General features: G+C 45.2%; 1 protein-coding gene across 6 annotated transcripts in view; it reads right to left on the reverse strand.

The window, feature by feature from the left end:
- The window catches only part of LOC126475309 (sphingomyelin phosphodiesterase), a 416664-nt gene that overhangs the window by 75211 nt on the left and 321999 nt on the right, over window positions 1–19454 (reverse strand). For 5 of the 6 annotated variants that reach the window (XM_050103095.1, XM_050103086.1, XM_050103118.1 and 2 more), the window contains exon 2: window positions 6973–7095. In XM_050103095.1, the coding sequence (XP_049959052.1) occupies window positions 6973–7045 (73 nt within the window). In that variant the 5' untranslated portion in view covers window positions 7046–7095. Of the gene's footprint in view, window positions 1–6972; window positions 7096–13427; window positions 13554–19454 lie in introns of those variants that run through there. The other variant, XM_050103102.1, reaches the window with a different exon arrangement.

A 19454-nucleotide genomic window follows, 5' to 3' on the forward strand; every position in this document is an offset into this window, starting at 1 on the left:
AAAAATAATTAATGTAGAGTAATGGAATTTCGGGAATACATTTGCACATTTATACGATAAACATTGCTACATTACAGGTTAATGTAAGCGCGAGATAAGCCATTGCAAACGTGAAATGTTATATATATAATAACCGGTGTAACCGACATAATATTGAATGCACTGTGTTGTACTGGTGCCGGATGTCAGTTTGTGGGATGGAGTTCCATGCCTGTTGCACTTGGTCGGTCCCACAAGTGCTCTACTGGAGACAGATCTGGTGATCGAGCAGGCCGACACAACACGTCGACACTCTGCAGAGCATGTTGCGTTACAACAGCGGTATGTGAGTGAGCATTATCCCGTCGGAAAACACCCGTTGGAATACTGTTCATCAATGGCAGCACAACAGGCTGACTCACCAGACTGACGTACAAATTTGTAGTCAGGGTCATCGACAAGCTAACATTTTTCCCCCTAAACAGCAGTGCAGGAAAATGCCTTTCTGAAGTCAAGGAAGACGGCATCAACCTGAGCGCCTTTGTCTACAGTGCTATGGATATCATGGAGGAACAGAGCGAGCTGAGTTTGTGGAATCCATGTCGACTAAACTTGTTCCATAATTCTGCAACAGACTGATGTCAACGATACAGATCTACAATTGTGTGCGTCTTTCCTGCGGCCCTTCTCGAACACGAGAATGTGCTGTGCTTTTTTCAAGTCGCAAGGTGCCATTCGTTATTCCAGCGATCTACGATAAACTGCTGCTAGAAGAGGAGAAAGTTCTTACGCATAATCTTCGTAGAATCTCACGGGTATCTCACTTAGTCCTGGCGCCTTTCCACAGCTAAGCGATTGTAGTTGTTTTTCTATTTCGCGATCATTTATCCCAGTATCTGCTATTTCGGCGTTCGTACGATGATTGAAATGAGGGACTGTGTTACGATTTTCATCGGTAAACAGTTTTGGAAAATCAAATTCAGTATTTCGCCGTTCTCTCTGTTATCTTCGGTTTCGGTGGCAGTAAGGTCTCTCGAGTGAATAAATAGATGATTTCGAATCGCTTACTGATTTTATATAAGATCAAAACCTCTTAGGGTTTTTACTAAGATTGGTTGACAAAATTTATCCTTCCAAGCTATTGAATGCTTCTCTCGTTGTTCTCCTTACGCTCATTTTCGCTTCGTTCAACTTTTGTTCGTCAGCTAGGTTGTGACCTCTCTTGAATCTGAGAAGAAGCTCTCTGCGTTTACGGACCAGTTTTCTAATACGGCTATTAAACTACGGTGTGTCTTTACCATCCCTTAAGGACTTGCTCGGAACATACTTGTCATACTGAACAACGCTTTTTAATTTTTTCCATTTGCGCTCCAAATCTTCGTCCTCATCACTTAATGTTTCATTCTGACTACTCAGATACTAGATACAGATGGAGAAACAGATATCTAGAAACCTTGGCAATGAAATAATGGATATGACGGTGTGTACGGAATCATGATACAGTAACTTCTCAATCGCTCTGTACATGAACTACTGTATGTATATACGTAATAGCCGGCCCGGTTAGCCGTGCGGTCTAACGCACGGCTTTCCGAGCAGGATGGAGCGCCTGGTCCCCGGCACGAATCCGCCCGGCTGACTTGTGTCGAGGTCCAGTGAGCCGGCCAGTTTGTGGATGGCTTTTAGGCGGTTTTCCATCTGCCTTGGCGAATGTGGGCTGGTTCTCCTTATTCCGCCTCAGCTAAACTATGTCGGTGATTGCTGCGCAAACAAGTTCTCCACGCACGCGTACACCACATTACTTTACCACGCAAACATAGGGGTTACACTCGTCTGTTGTTCCCTGGGGCCGAACGGCACAATAAGCCTGAATGAGTGGTTCTGTGTGGGGCGGCGGAGGGATAAAATGGACTGCGGTAGTCGTCGTGGGGTTGTGGACCACCACGGCTGCGGCGCGGACGGAGCCTCTCCGTCGTTTCTAGGCCCTCGGTTAACATACAATATAATGTACTAAATGGTTTACATTAGTAGTATGTATTCTTCGCCATCCTCTTTGTAGCGGTTTGCACAGTACATACACTCCTGGAAATGGAAAAAAGAACACATTGACACCGGTGTGTCAGACCCACCATACTTGCTCCGGACACTGCGAGAGGGCTGTACAAGCAATGATCACACGCACGGCACAGCGGACACACCAGGAACCGCGGTGTTGGCCGTCGAATGGCGCTAGCTGCGCAGCATTTGTGCACCGCCGCCGTCAGTGTCAGCCAGTTTGCCGTGGCATACGGAGCTCCATCGCAGTCTTTAACACTGGTAGCATGCCGCGACAGCGTGGACGTGAACCGTATGTGCAGTTGACGGACTTTGAGCGAGGGCGTATAGTGGGCATGCGGGAGGCCGGGTGGACGTACCGCCGAATTGCTCAACACGTGGGGCGTGAGGTCTCCACAGTACATCGATGTTGTCGCCAGTGGTCGGCGGAAGGTGCACGTGCCCGTCGACCTGGGACCGGACCGCAGCGACGCACGGATGCACGCCAAGACCGTAGGATGCTACGCAGTGCCATAGGGGACCGCACCGCCACTTCCCAGCAAATTAGAGACACTGTTGCTCCTGGGGTATCGGCGAGGACCATTCGCAACCGTCTCTATGAAGCTGGGCTACGGTCCCGCACACCGTTAGGCCGTCTTCCGCTCACGCCCCAACATCGTGCAGCCCGCCTCCAGTGGTGTCGCGACAGGCGTGAATGGAGGGACGAATGGAGACGTGTCGTCTTCAGCGATGAGAGTCGCTTCTGCCTTGGTGCCAATGATGGTCGTATGTGTGTTTGGCGCCGTGCAGGTGAGCGCCACAATCAGGACTGCATACGACCGAGGCACACAGGGCCAACACCCGGCATCATGGTGTGGGGAGCGATCTCCTACACTGGCCGTACACCACTGGTGATCGTCGAGGGGACACTGAATAGTGCACGGTACATCCAAACCGTCATCGAACCCATCGTTCTACCATTCCTAGACCGGCAAGGGAATTTGCTGTTCCAACAGGACAATGCACGTCCGCATGTATCCCGTGCAACCCAACGTGCTCTAGAAGGTGTAAGTCAACTACCCTGGCCAGCAAGATCTCCGGATCTGTCCCCCATTGAGCATGTTTGGGACTGGATGAAGCGTCGTCTCACGCGGTCTGCACGTCCAGCACGAACGCTGGTCCAACTGAGGCGCCAGGTGGAAATGGCATGGCAAGCCGTTCCACAGGACTACATCCAGCATCTCTACGATCGTCTCCATGGGAGAATAGCAGCCTGCATTGCTGCGAAAGGTGGATATACACTGTACTAGTGCCGACATTGTGCATGCTCTGTTGCCTGTGTCTATGTGCCTGTGGTTCTGTCAGTGTGATCATGTGATGTATGTGACCCCAGGAATGTGTCAATAAAGTTTCCCCTTCCTGGGACAATGAATTCACGGTGTTATTATTTCAATTTCCAGGAGTGTATATAGATGAAGATACAGACATATCACGCCACATCGGGCACCCAGGGTAATCTGATCGACATTAAGCATCGCTGCCATTGAAAAATAGTACAGAACCATTACAAGAACAGATGACATGCACATTAAAATCGACATCGGAAGTTCCACCTGGCCTCGAATACTGTGGTTACTGACAATTGCTCCCAGCAAGCATAATTAACTGACCTACATCTATACAATTGTCCCATCGGTTATTTTGAATTGCATATTTGCTGGGACGTTACTGATTGTGCTACAAGAAATTTGAGTCCTCACCTTCCCACAGCTCTAATTTGTATGAGTGACTGAATGTGTGTGCCGTAGCAGAGACGATAGACGGAAATGATTCGGCAGATCTACGTAGACCGAGTGCACATTGTGTTTAGTGTTTGACTACTGATTATAAGTTCTTGGTGCTTGACTTCCAGTATTGACGAAAGAATGTTACCATTCCTAAGTCATCAGTATTTCCTGGAAGGCATGTTTTTCTGCCTCTACAAACGTTACTGAACGACCTGCAGTTATGAGAAAAATGATACGTAGTTTTGAGATGTAATGACGCAAACCTCCGCTGCACATTAATTTTCATCATGTCGTTCTTCCAATACGGCTTTCAGTGTAATAGTATAATAGAAATTATATATACGGCGCTTCTTTCGTTGTATACGAAATAGACTTTTCTTTTTACTCTGTGCAGTCAGTTCCTTTCAAATTGTACCTGAAGGCCCTGGGCCCGAATGTTGTAGTTATGTATTCTGTCACTCGTGAATTTTGCGGAAGTAGACACCTGAGAATTCGACATTGTCTTAGTGGACTAGGGGAAGATGATAGGAAGCAGAATAGGAGATGAATACAGGGTGACGGTTGTGATGTTATACTAGAGAGGGGTAGTTCGTAACCCGTAAAGTGGAGTAGGGGAGGTTTGGAGTGGTAAATTCTGAAGAAATTCGTCACCAACTCGATGAGTATCCGTGTCTCAGTAGCCAAATTAAATGTCAGCCAATTTTAGGCTACGGTTACGTAAAAACTTTAGCATCAGTCGCACCGAAATTTCTCCACTGTCGGATTCGTTCCTTATGCCATTTTCAAGTGACCGCAGCTGAAGATCGGGAGCCCTCCTGTGACCTGGAGAGCACCAGACTCGCGCAGACGGTGGCAGTGCGTCTCGTGCACTCCAACTGACTGAGGGGCTCGAAATGTACCCAGCTCCCACAGCGATATTATTGCGAACAATTAGTTAATGAAGGCATTTTAGAGTTAACAACGAATACTTTCGCTACGATTTAGTTTGGTGTGGAGTACATTCAATACATGATTGCAGATACTTAACCTCAGCATCGTTGTCTTGAGGTTCCTATTTCTGTTAACCTGATGTTAATAATGGTCCTGGTTTTTATCAATTGCTTGAATAAAACACAAGCTTCATATCTGGTTGTTTACTGAAATCCGCAATATTTCTTCGTGCTTTCCCACACAGACGATACATTCTATTCTCATCACATAAATTCTTCACATCGAATCCATAACTAGCTTCAGGACTATTTTACGAAACAAGATGGAATAACTAAACAGATAGGTGCCATAACACAGCACCCGACAGACGATTCCAAAGATGCCACATGGTAACAGCTAACAACCGAAGACTATCGTGACGCAAACTTACTTCAAAAACGTTACGTTATATTAAAATGTAGTCTGTGATATTAGTTTTACACATTTGAAAAATAGAAATTTATGTAGTATTGCAAAATATTAGGTTGGTGCATAAGCTCGTAACGTTTTTGTTTTGCGTGATGGTATTCCGGTTGCTATTGGTTTATTTATCAATCGTCATTTTTTATTTGTAGTTCAGTGTTGCTATTTGAGTTTACATGCTGCCATTTTGTCACTTGGAGATAGTGAGTGGAGCTATGGATGCTAGAAAATGGAGTGCCAAGAGGAGAAATCGGAACATTTCCGACATATTCTTTTGTCTGAGTTCATAAACAGCAGCGGAGGCAGGCGTAAACATTGGCGCCGTGTATGGAGATAATGCCATTGGACAGAGCACGGAATTTTTTTTTTTTTTTTCGTTCCAGGGAGGATCCTTTTGACATTAGTGGCGCTCTACGTTCAGGAAGAATTTCGGTGTTTAATGAAGACATTTTAAACGCGTTCACCAACAATGATCAACATCAGTGTACTCGAGAACAGATCAACTGTGATCATTCCACATGCGTGCGACAGCTGCATGCGGTGGGGAAGGTTCAAAAATGGGGTAGATGAGTACCGTATTCTCTAAATCCAAAGCACAAAAATCCGCGAGTGACCACATGTGCATCTCTTCTTGCTCGTCATTAAATGGCTCGTGAACAACGCAGACTATTCCTATCTTGTAGCTTTACTGGTGGTGAGAAACGGTATCTTTATGCTAACATAACGAAAAGGAAGGAAAGGTTGACCCCAAACAAAGCAGTAATTCCCCGTACAAAGATCTGCGCGCATCCACTAAAGATAATATTGTACATTTGGTGGAACAGCGACAGTGCGGTGTAATACGAATTGCTTCCCGAAGGTGTGACAACCACTGCTGACATTTATTGTAAACGACTGAGATGTCTTGCAGACAGAATCCAAGAACTACGACCAAAATGACTGCGTGAAGTGATGCTACTCCACGACAACGACGGTCCGCATTCCGCTGATCTGACAAAAACGTTGTAGAGGAGCAGTTTCGGGATGCCATTCCGCACCCACCTTATTCACCTGTTTTTACGCCTCCCGATTTTCACTTTTCCGCTCTCTATCGAACAACCTTCAAGGAACTTCCTTTCCGGATGAAAATGCTCTCTGAACATGGCTCGACGAGTTCTTTGTCTCAAAACCACGTGATTCTACAGTCGCGGAATTGAAAAGTTACCGCAGCGTTGACAGAGTGTTGTAAATAGCGAAGGAGAATATATTACTGACGACTCAATTCTCTGTTATGTGTATCTGTTGTGATTAAACTTATGGAGACACGCTACGAACTTATGCATCATCCCAATATAATTTTTTTTTTACATGATCAGTAATTATTTCTAACTGTTTTTGGTTTAAGTTGAGCGTAAAAATATCTGGATGACTAGTTTTTCTGAATGTGCTTATTTCTGTATAAAAAGGAAAACTGAATATTCAGGTATTCATCCAAATGCTAAAGGAATAGAAATTATCAATACATTCAATAAAAAGACAGCATCCCAGCGAAAGCTGAGAATTACTCGAATATCGACAAAAACTGGTACCAAACGATTCATTAACAGTGCGACCGGCATCGACAGAGTCAATGTGGTAGACATAAATCTACCTTGGGTTGTTGCAGACTCCAGTTGCTGAATTGTGAACACCTGAAAATGACTTACGGAACAAATCCGACAGTGGAAAAATTTCGGTGCAGCTGGTACTGCGATTCAAAAAAAAAAAATAAGAATTCAAGAATGGTGACGGATGTACTTACCCTGTACGACCGCGAGGACGGCCAGTGCGAGCCACGCCCAAGGCGGCAGGGGCGTGGGAGGCGGGGGCGGCATGCTAGGACGCCGGAGCGGCGACGGCTGCGAGCGGAGACCTCACCACCAGCCTGCAACAAGTGGTGTTACAGCGAGCGGTGTTACCCTGCTCTCCCTCTCAGGACTGAGCTCTTTGTCGTAACACAGACGTAACTCTGTCCATCATAAGAATAAACCTGATGTACACAAACACAAACGCGCTGATTGGTCAGAAGCCGCAGCACACGTACACTGGTGTTGTTACGTTCTTGTAAGTAGGTCCTACTTATTAGGTATCTTATTATCAAGTTACGTTAAATGAAACTCTAAGATATTGGTTCAAATGGCTCTGAGCACTATGCGACTTAACTCCTGGGGTCATCAGTCGCCTAGCACTTAGAACTAATTAAACCTAAGGACATCACACACATCCATGCCCGAGGCAGGATTCGAACCTGCGACCATAGCGGTCGCTCGGTTCCAGACTGTAGCGCCTAGAACCGCACGGCCACTCCGGCCGGCTCTAAGATATTCTTATGTATAAACAGACATCAACGTTTTTCTCAATCACAATTTAACAATGTAGTTTTTATTTCAAAAATCGTGCACAGTCACAGTCTCTGTACTGTTGTGCTCTGATTGTCGCGCTGTTAATACGCAGTATGAAAATGGTTGAGGCTGCTTCCTGCTCCGTAGTGTAACACGGATTTGTCGCGAGAAATAACACGACTGTTAGGTGCCGGATGTACTAGAACTAACACACGGAGCTTTTTCACATGTTACTGCCGAACTCTGGTGGGATATAGAACGGAACGTCGTAAAAGAAGCCGAGAAATAACTTGTTCTTAAGGTTTTTCATAAATGTACAGAAAAAAATCGACTGTATTTGATACAGTTGAGATATAAGAACACACTGGATGTATAGCGGAGTCGGCAGAAGCAGTACATGGATCACTGGTTTAAGTCTCGCATTAGTCATCCTGTTTTTTCGTTGAATTTGATATACCTACATCTCGTAGTTGTAAAACTCATCACTTTTATGACAAATGCACGTCTTTTTTGTTTGTGATTACATATTCCACGCGAAATTCCCGTTTTCATTTCTAATATAAATTCTTTATTATTGATATTCTATGAAACATTGTTAATAAACGTTGCTTAAATTAAGAAAACATAACAATTTAATTTCTTTTAAGTGTCGTAGAAACACGAAAAACAGTCATTTTCACAGCATCGAGCACACGGTACAAAACCATCACAATATGAACCCAACAGAACTGCTCTGTAACCAAGTTAAGGGATTTGTCGCGAGAAATAATACGACTGTTAAGGTGTCGGATGTACTGGAAATAACACACGGAGCTTTTTCATATGTTACTGCCGAAGGCTGGCGGGACATAGAACGGAACGTCGTAAAAGAAGCGGAGAAAACGTGGCGCCTGGGTGGTTTCGCGGATTTTGTTGTTGATCGACTCGTTACCAACGTAGCAGATGATAGTTCCAGAACTGAAATCTCTTTCTTGGATTTGGATACGGAAGGAGCTAACAGATTGCCAGACGACTGACAGTAATTAATACCTTCAGTGGCTCCAGTATTCAACAATACGATGAAATCCCTTCAGTATGCTTTTGTATCACACATAGCTCGCTCAGAAAAATTACCTTTTGTTTAAGTTACGAATTTTCGTCACTCTTGTTTGTAATTAGAATACTATGTTAGTTGAAAACGGGAGCAATTTATGCTCTCCGTCTGGTCACCAAAGAAGCGTACGGTAGTGCTGGTAGTTTGCCGAATATTATTTCATTCTGTTTAAAAATTAAATGACATTCGAAGCTATATTGTTTCTCTGCTCGTCTCTTTTTATATCTGAACTGCAACTGCTCACATCGTTGCAAGTTAGTTGGACCAGCTGGCTGGCCAGTGATGCCCAAGTTAAACACGTCGGTAAAGCTGTTGTCCCGCACTATCGCTCGGTCTATGCGCGCGTAACATAGCACGAAATGTATCCTTATGATCGAACCTGACTATACTGGACACAGCTTGGTTTACGCTCCACGTGAAACGAAATCCAATGAGATTCAATCAAACGCAGAAGAATATATGGTGCAATGTTTACATCAAGTTTATTCTCATAAAGGAAACCTGTGGAAGGTACATTAGCTTATTTGTTTTAGTTGTAAATATTTGTCATTTATTATTGTTTTTCTGACATGTTCTACATCCTGGAGGACCTCCTCACTACGGATCAATTGGAATGAAAGTAAATCTCATCTAATCTAATCTACCGTGATTTCCTCAAAACGCACCACGGAAACGGATGCTTTGCTTAACAACTCCACGATCGACATTTTTCCCTGTCTCTGTCCAACTGATGTTGCTCTCTGCCTATGGTGTTATAGATGTCAATGGGTTGCTAAATTCTTATTTTTTCTACTCAAAGCAACAAATTTGTTTCATAAATCGCAACGTTTATCCCAAGCACCCTCAATCATTAGCAATGAGAAGACATTATGCACTTTGTACAGAGGCAGCATAATCCCTCTGATCTTCTTCGGTAGAATGTATGACGATTCCAGCACTGTTTCCAGGCGTGTGCGGCATGTAGAACTGACGCTAGTAATCTTATCACTCGAAACCGTATTGCTACACTGTCCTTGGCGCTTACATTAGCCTTACAAATACTTTGTATTCTGCAGCACAGAGCTTACTGTGAGAAGGTGAACTTAATTAAATGAATCGTAATTTACAGTTAGATCCGGTACCATGGGGCGAATGATTTGGTTCTTTCTCTTCAACTCGTTTAAACAAATATACGGCAATTATCAACTTGATAACATATGTTGAATCCCATGTGAATAATTGTTCGTTGTCTGCACGGTTTTGCAGTACACAGCCAGTATTGATGTACACATTACACTGCAGGTTTACTTGTTGCTGAAGTACATACCGTATAGCCTACGTATTTTGTAATAGATTTGACTGTTGAGACCGTCAATACCATTTCACTTCCTGTGCGAATTCTACTCAGGGATTATGCTAGTATCATATATTAAGAGGAGCGGAATTTGGGTCCACTGTTATGCAACCATTTGTTGAAGACGGTCACAGTTATTAAGACGACGTTAAATCCACTCTGACATTTACTAGTAATAGTCCTTTCCACTGTATGGCAACCGCTTCACAAATTTTACTGTTATGTCTAGACCGCGATTCGAATAAGCGTGTTACCGTAGACGACATGCGTATATGTCTTATGTCACATTCTAGCGTAGGGAAAAAAGGTATGATAGAAAAAGAAGGGGGCGGGGGATGGGGGGGGACTGCGATAATTATCCACAGATAAAAGCAAAATAATGTATTATCACTATCGTGTTGATGGGCCGTCTGCGGACATATTTACTTCGTTAACAAATCACGGCAGCCACATTCCAGAAAAAATAGCGTCCTCAAATGTTCCAAAAATCACCGTCCAGATCGCAGTCTGAAATAACGTTTCGCAATTTATTTGAGCAATGGCAGCACAACAACTCTGTTCATACAGTACATGCATCTTCTTTATCAGTGCTGCCAAATTGACTCATTCATTTTAACTGAAACGCTTATTGGAGCATGTTCTTTAGTCTTCGGAATTGGTATTTACATGAAGAAAAATTCAATTAGTAGTTCCCAAAAAATATAAACCCAGTTTAACTACAAAATTAATGTGTCAAAACTAGAAACAGCGGAACAGCGAGTAATCCACTGTAATGAGTAAGGGAAACAGGCAATACGATAATCACGTTTTGCATAATGGTCAGTCAAATTAAAATGAGACAGATGGAAGAAAGCAAGTAAGTTGTTTATTATTTCTAAAGTAATCGCCTTAACTGTTAATATGTTTATCCAACTGAGAGATGAAACGGTCAGCGCCTTACGGAAAAATGTTTGTGGTTGCCTACGAAACCATCATTGTATCCAGGCGCGCATATTTTCCTTCGAAGCAAATCGACGGCCACAAATGTCTTTTCTCAGGGCTCCAAAAATATGGAAAAGCGTAAGGGGAGAGGTCGCTTCAACTAAAGCACAGCAGAACGTGGACACTTCGCAAAAACTTGAGCGCCCCTTGAAGAACAAACACCCAAAAATAGTGACGGACGGCATCATTCTGTTGCAGGATAATGCCCGCCCGCACGTTGCCAAAGTTGCTTCGAATACGTTGCAGAGGTTTCGCTGAGAAGCCCTTACACAAACCATACAGTGTCAATATCGGACGAACAAAATTGTTCTCTTGACGAAGTCATACTGGAGAGAAGTAGTCGCATTCCTTCCCCCTTCCAGTCTGTATCGTTAGGAATAAATTCGAGCTTTGAGGAGTAATGTTTATGTTTTAACAGCTAATGAAAAAAAAGAAGAAAGAGGGCGAAGCTTGAATAGGCCAAACAGGGCGAAACTTGAATAGGCCAAACAGGGCGGCGCGCCTAACATCCTCTTCCAAAGTACGAAGCTCCATCATCAGTGTTACATACCCTCACTTTATCACATACTGCGGGGAAACTATAAGTAAGACCAAGTAACTGGCGTACTGTTCATAGATTATGGCCTCTTCTTACCACCCAAATAATGGCGATAATTTCTTTCGATTATCGAAACTGTTATCTCCTGACCAACCCTCGGAGCAATACTTTAGAACATTCACAATTCGTCACTGTTAATGAGCTGGTGCGGGTTTCTATCATTTGTGGCACGGTAACCATCTAGAATTTTAGGAGAATCTACAGCAGAGTAACATTCTCTCCCTCTACGATTTTTACCCTCCACACTGCCCTCCAATACTAAATTGATGATCCCTTGATGCCTCAACACATGTCCTACCAACCGATCCCTTCTTCTAGTCAAGTTGTGCTACAAACTTCTCTTCTCCCCAATCCTATTCAATACTTCCTCATTAGTTATGTGATCAACCCATCTAATCTTCAGCATTCTTCTGTAGCACCACATTTCAAAAGCTTCTATTCTCTTCTTGTCCAAACTATTTATCGTCCATGTTTCACTTCCATACATGGCTACACTCCATACAAATACTTTCAGAAATGACTTCCTGACACTTAAATCTATACTCGATGTTAACAAATTTCTCTTCTTCAGAAACGCTTTCCTTGCCATTGCCAGTCTACATGTAGACAACCACGGCAAAATAATATCGACATTCGCCATTGAAAAGAAGTGAGATAAATGATCAACGATCCGTCGACGACGGGGTCGTTAGGGACGAACAAAACCTCGGAATGGACAATGATGGGAGGGAGTTCGGCCTTGAACTTCTCAAAGAAATCAATCCTGGCTTTCGCCTTAGGTGATTTAGGAAAGTCATGCAAAGCCTAACCATGGATGGCTTCACACATTTTTGAACCTAGATCCTAACAGCGACCCCCACTGTGACATGACTTCTTCTTTTTTCTGGCCGTTATTCCATATCTTCACGGAGTTGGCATGTTAATCCAGGCCCGCAGCTCGTGGTCGTGCGGTAGCGTTCTCGCTTCCCGCGCCCGGGTTTCCGGGTTCGATTCCCGGCGGGGTCAGGGATTTTCTCTGCCTCGTGATGGCTGGGTGTTGTGTGATGTCCTTAGGTTAGTTAGGTTTCAGTAGTTCTAAGTTCTAGGGGACTGATGACCATAGATGTTAAGTCCCATAGTGCTCAGAGTCATTTGTTAATCCAGATTTGGCAATGTTAGTGGTACAGAGTACGTCCCTGGTAGCTGAGTGGTCATCGCGACAGAATGTCAATCCTAACGGCCCGGGTTCGATTTCCGGCTGGGTCGCAGATTTTCTCCGCTGAGGGACTGGGTGTTTTGTTGTCCTAATAATCCTCGTTTCATCCCCATCGACGTGCAAATCGCCGAAGTGGCGTCAAATCTAAAGACTTCCACCCGGCGAACGGTCTTCCCGACGGGAGGCCCTGATCACACGGCATTTACATTTAGTGGTACAGAGTGGCCGGATGCGCGCGCTGTCGTGAAATGGGAAGAACAGTCCCAAGGAGTTGGGTGGACCGGACGAGACAGCTGGCACGATCACTTGACCTCACACCACTAGCCTTGTTCCTACCTAGGATCAGGCGTCCCGAACCTAAACTTTCAGGACACGAATACATGCATTTAAACATACCACCGTGCCGTTCTTGGAGCGCACAAGTCGAGAAACTGAATACCGAATGGACATTCTCCGTGCCAATAAGGGCGCACATACTGATGTTAATGAATGAGGAAACGAATCATGTTACACATGGAAAACCAGTAATTGTTATGTAGTATAGTTCTAAAGTTATTGTATGCAGCTGTATATAATTTATGGATACCCTGTACTTTATCCAACACCTTAGCATCGCGGTGCAAACACCACGCCCTGTGTGTGCCGCCCTACCGCTAGGGAAGAGCGGCTACTCACTGTGTCACAGCCGCGAGTCGGTCCGTGCAGCCGCAGCCATGGCGTGCCACCAGCCACTTGTTAGCTGCTAGCTGCCACCTGCTACTGTGCGTCGCGTTGTGTCCACCTGTTGCGCCCACTGCAGACTGGCGCGCCGCGACGGTGTCCGCAGCTCCCCGCTTTCCCCCCTCGCGCTGAATACTAACGGCGTGCATTAGTCGCAAGGGCGAAGCAGGAAGACCCGCACCAGTCCAGGCGTGAATACCAACTTGCGTGCTTGGGCAACGCAAGCGACCGATCCCCATAACTGCGTTCTGTTCACGATCTTCTTACATGCAAATAGAATACACCTTGCAAAACTAAATGCTACAAAACCGTTCAAGTCCTTGAGTGAATGTGCAACGAGCATCGCAATAGTCTAGTGTTATCATGAGCTACACTACGTCTCGTGTTCTGTTCTAGTAATCCGATATTCGTCAAGTAGCTTTGAATTCATTACACCTGCGACATGTAGCGACACTGCACATGTCGAGCAAGTCATCACCTTCACTCTTCGTATACATATACAAATACAGGGTGTTACAAAAAGGTACGGCCAAACTTTCAGGAACCATTCCTCACACACAAATAGAGAAAAGATGTTATGTGGACATGTGTCCGGAAACGCTTAATTTCCATGTTAGAGCTCATTTTAGTTTCGTCAGTATGTACTGTAATTCCTCGATTCACCGCCAGTTGGCCCAATCGAAGGAAGGTAATGTTGACTTCGGTGCTTGTGTTGACATGCGACTCATTGCTCTACAGTACTAGCATCAAGCATATCAGTACGTAGCATCAACAGGTTAGTGTTCATCACGAACGTGGTTTTGCAGTCAGTGCAATGTTTACAAATGCGGAGCTGGCAGATGCCCATTTGATGTATGGATTAGCACGGGGCAATAGCCGTGGCGCGGTACGTTTGTATCGAGACAGATTTCCAGAACGAAGGTGTCCCGACAGGAAGACGTTCGAAGCAATTGATCGGCGTCTTAGGGAACACGGAACATTCCAGCCTATGACTCACAACTGGGGAAGACCTAGAACGACGAGGTCACGTGCAATGGACGAGGCAATTCTTCGTGCAGTTGACGATAACCCTAATGTCAGCGTCAGAGAAGTTGCTGCTGTACAAGGTAAATTTGACCACGTCACTGTATGGAGAGTGCTACGGGAGAACCAGTTGTTTCCGCACCATGTACAGCGTGTGCAGGCACTATCAGCAGCTCATTTTTCAGTGCAAATGTTCTCTTTACGGATGAGGCTTCATTCCAACGTGATCAGATTGTAAATTTTCACAATCAACATGTGTGGGCTGACGAGAATCCGCACGCAATTGTGCAATCACTTCATCAACACAGATTTTCTGTGAACGTTTGGGCAGGCATTGTTGGTGATGTCTTGGTTGGGCCCCATGTTCTTCCACCTACGCTCAATGGAGAACGTTATCATGATTTCATACGGGATACTCTACCTGTGCTGCTAGAACACGTGCCTTTACAAGTACGACACAACATGTGGTTCATGCACGAGGGAGCTCCTGCACATTTCAGTCGAAGTGTTCGTACGCTTCTCAACAACAGATTCGGTGACCGATGGATTGGTAGAGGCGGACCAATTCCATGGCCTCCACGCTCTCCTGACCTCAACCCTCTTGACTTTCATTTATGGGTGCATTTGAAAGCTCTTGTCTACGCAACCCCAGTACCAAATCTAGAGGCTCTTCGTGCTCGTGTTGTGGACGGCTGTGATACAATACACCATTCTCCAGGGCTGCATCAGCGCATCAGGGATTCCATGCGACGGAGGGTGGATGCATGTATCCTCGCTAACGGAGGACATTTTGAACATTTCCTGTAACAAAGTGTTTGAAGTCACGCTGATACGTTCTGTTGCTGTGTGTTTCCATACCATGATTAATGTGATTTGAAGAGAAATAATAAAATGAGCTGTAACATGGAAAGTAAGCGTTTCCGGACACATGTCCATAGCATATTTTCTTTCTTTGTGTGTGAGGAATGTTTCCTGAAAGTTTGACCGTACCTTTTTGTAACACCCTGTATACACGGCCCGGACGTATTAGTGTGACCACCACCTATGTTCGACGTCAACGTGGAACAACCACTCACAGACGGCAGGTGGTAGCACTAGTACTGGAGGATCGATAAATCGTATCTCAGGGGAGCGTAAAAGTGCAGTCGTTGTCGTAATGCTGAAACAAAGCGATTTATTTGAGCAGGAAAGGGCATAATCATTAGCTTTCGGGCCAAGGAGGGAAGCATTTCCGAAACGGTTAAGTTTGTCAACTATTCGCGTGTAGCCGTGGTTAAAGTAAAATGGCGCTATCCAAAAACGGCGCCGAGGCAGCTGTGGTGCACCACGGGCCATACATGACAGGGGACAACGATGGCTGCGGAGATCCGTATGGGCGAAAAGATGTGCAACTGTTGAGCAACTGACCGCCCAGATGAACCAAGGGGCTACCAGCAGTGTTTCCTCAACGACCGTTCAGCGAACGTTGCTGCGCATGGGCCTCCGCAGCGGGCGACTGCTCATGCACCCATGCTGACTGCTGTTTATCGGCAACGAAGGCTCGAATCTGCAGGCCAATAACGCAACTGGACGTCCACTGAGTAGCCACAGGTGGCCTTACCAGATGAATCACGTTTCACGCTGCATGAGACTGAAAGTAAACATCATACAACCATCATCGGCAGGATCCACGTTGGAGGAAGTAGCGTTAGGGTCTGGGGAATGATTTCGTGGTATTCCTTTGGTGATCTCGTCATACTGGAAGGCACAACGGATCACAAGTATGGATCTATCCCTGGGACCCTACTCACCCAAACATGCACTTTGTTTTTCCTCGCCACGATTGCATCTACCAGCAGGACAATGCAACGTGTCACGCGGCTCACAGTGTATGCGCGTGGTTCGAAGAGCAACAGGTTGTTTTTACCGTACTCCCCTGGGCACTAAACTCTCAGAATTTAAACGCTATCGAGAATACTTGGGACCACCTCTATCGGGCTGTTCGCGCCATGGATTCTCAACTGAGAAATCCAGCGGAGCTGGCCACATTACTGGACTCGACATGGCCCCACATTCCTGTCGGTTCCTTCCAGAACCTCACTCACTCTCACCGCAGAAGGTGGTTATCCAGGCTTCTTACAGGGGTAGTTACCGTAATATGGTTGGAGAGTGTATATTCACGATCTCTAGGCTTTCACTTTTAAAATAGTTCCTATCCTCCGCTTCCGAGCAGGGTTTCCTGGGTTGTAAGTCAAATGTTAGAATTGGAAATCAATACCTAAATAATCCAAATTGGGACCCTCTACCCTCACAACGAGCTCGCTATGTTTTTGGGCTCAAAGACCCTGACTCTACGACGGATCATTGCTCTAACAGCCTGCACTACCTAAAGACCGAAAATGGGAGGTCCTTGTGCAGGTTTTGCTGTCGCCTTCTGTCGGCCTGTTGTCAAGGACACATTCCGTGGAAAACTTGGTGATTATTGTGCAACGTAATGTTGTGTTTTTGATGTTACGTATGATTCAAATGGCTCTGAGTACTATGGGACGTAACTTCTGAGGTCATCAGTCCCCTAGAACTTAGAACTACTTAAACCTAACTAACCTAAGGACATCACACACATCCATGCCCGAGGCAGGATTCGAACCTGCGACCGTAGCGGTCGCGCGATTCCAGACTGAAGCGCCTAGAACCGCTCGGCCACCCCGGCCGGCTGTTACGTATGAATATGGAATTAAAGATAGATACAGCTTGAAACCTGGAGACAACACAGCTTATATCTGCCAAACAGCAGAAAAATAGCGATTAAGTTAACGTCTCCATTAGGCGAATGACTCACTAGAAAAAGATTCACATGCCGTTACGCCATAAACCATGGGCGCTGTCTAGCGAGTTGCTGATCTTGCCGACAAAATGTTGGTGATACAATTTTTTAACCACTACCTATGTATTACAGCGAATAAATACAGTAGCAATAATCTTACTGAAAGTGATGATTACCGCGAAATTATAGCCAACGCACGTCTTGGTTACCGAGGTCGATAACTATCCCCGGTGTACTGGGGAAGTGGTAGAGTTCCTTATCACCAAACTGTGTCAGTGTTTTGAGTTTAATTCCAAACCTCTTTGCGGTGTCTCCATGGATTGTAAGCAAGTGACGCTAATTCATCAGTCCGCCTGCTAGGCTAAAGCAAGTATTTGATGCTATATGAAAAGGTCGAGTATGTGCTAGCAACGAGTATCACTCTCTCTCCGCCACACATACGACAGTACTCTGTATACGGAAGCATTCACCTTACACACAAGATGCCGAAACGGACATCTTGCTCAAACCCCTGATACAGATGAACTTTCCTTTAGTAATTAGTTCACTGCATGATCCAAAAGTGAAAAGCGATGTGTCTCGTCACGTAGGCGCTGAGAAACGAAATATTTACGTTAAAAGGAAAATAGCGAACGCTAAGGGTTCTGCTGCCTCGTCAAAGACTATGTCTTAACGATGTTGTGGTTAAAATGAGTCTACCTTCATCAACATGAAGAACGATGAATGTTCGAAATAAGAGTGTGGTTAACAGTCAAGGCGAGTACCGGGTTCAGCAACTGGCACGTCCAAATCCGTCGTGATATTGAGCAACTGATCATCCGGGGAAAGCTGACAATATACGCTCTTGAGACATGTAACTATGACCGTCTACTATTGTCAATAAACCCACTGAGTAATGCGTAACATTCCCCAGACAATAAAGCTGTTCCCACAGCCTCATATTCTCACGAAAATGCTTCCAGTCTCTCTGTTGCCTAGTGATTGTATGTCCTTTAGTGCACAAAACAGCGAGTCGTTGGATTGGTGATTCACCTGATCCATGAGTACATCGGATGGCCTTCATGCAGATGCACCGGGGACATGCAGAAACGTGGAACTACGCACGTGAAACCTCTGCTTTTCACGAATACCGCTCCCCTGGGCTGCAAAGTACATGATTTATCCATTTAGCATCACCGATAAATCCCGTCCTATACCGAGGACAGCAATGATGAAAATGCAGACACCTGTCTGTCAGTTGCGTTATAGACGCACTTAGTCAATCCACATAACATGGTACATCTGAGATACTTGAGCCGGAAGTTTGTAAATCGCGGCACGCCTGTTTTCTATCCCGCCCGTGCGGCCGTGTTAGTGCTGCTCTCGTATTAAAACGTCGGCAGTAGGCGACGTTTCAAACGGTAGGTTGGGTCTGCAAGTGCTGGGAGTAGACAGTTGCTGGAAGGAGACGAACGAGTGAGTTCTGGGTAGAGCCGTAAACGAGGGCCTCGAGAAGCAAGTGTGCCGCGGTGCTGTCAATCGGACGTCACTACTGTCTGCAAGGTGGATGGCAGATGTGTGGACACGACAGCCTGGTGGAGCGGTTGGTGTGTCTTCCCGCCCGGCCGGACAGCACTCCCGATGGTGTGGAGAAAGGGCTTCTGTATGTCAAGAAGAGCATTAGTCGTATGCTTTTACAGCTGATAGGTACAAGCTTGTGGTTTCTGGATTGATACAGTGCACTGAGTGATATATGAGCAGTGCATTAGGTGCATACAACCTCCACAAACGGGGGTAAGCACCCCACCCTAACGCTGTGACCGTGGAACACCGAGCCAGATCATCCGCCACATAGTCAGCGATTTTAAACTGAGAGCTTACCTGGTGACCCAAACGGCTTTCCCGTGGTCATATGGTTAAGGAGACTAGACATTAGGATATGCCACCAATTTCACTGAACAACAAATTTCAAGTGAAAGTGTGTAAATTGCATGATTTTGAGTTAGTTACGTTTATTTCAGTTTAAAATGATACAAAATCATCATCCTCATAAATATTTATCTCTAGTTTTTTTAGAAATAATAATCTACATTTTCGTATAAATAACTCACTAACTAAATATGCGTAACAAATTTTAAGTGAATAATTGCTTGAGTTATGTTATGTGTTATGCATTC

Source organism: Schistocerca serialis, chromosome 1 (genome assembly GCF_023864345.2).
Source record: "Schistocerca serialis cubense isolate TAMUIC-IGC-003099 chromosome 1, iqSchSeri2.2, whole genome shotgun sequence".
Taxonomy (NCBI): domain Eukaryota; kingdom Metazoa; phylum Arthropoda; class Insecta; order Orthoptera; family Acrididae; genus Schistocerca; species Schistocerca serialis.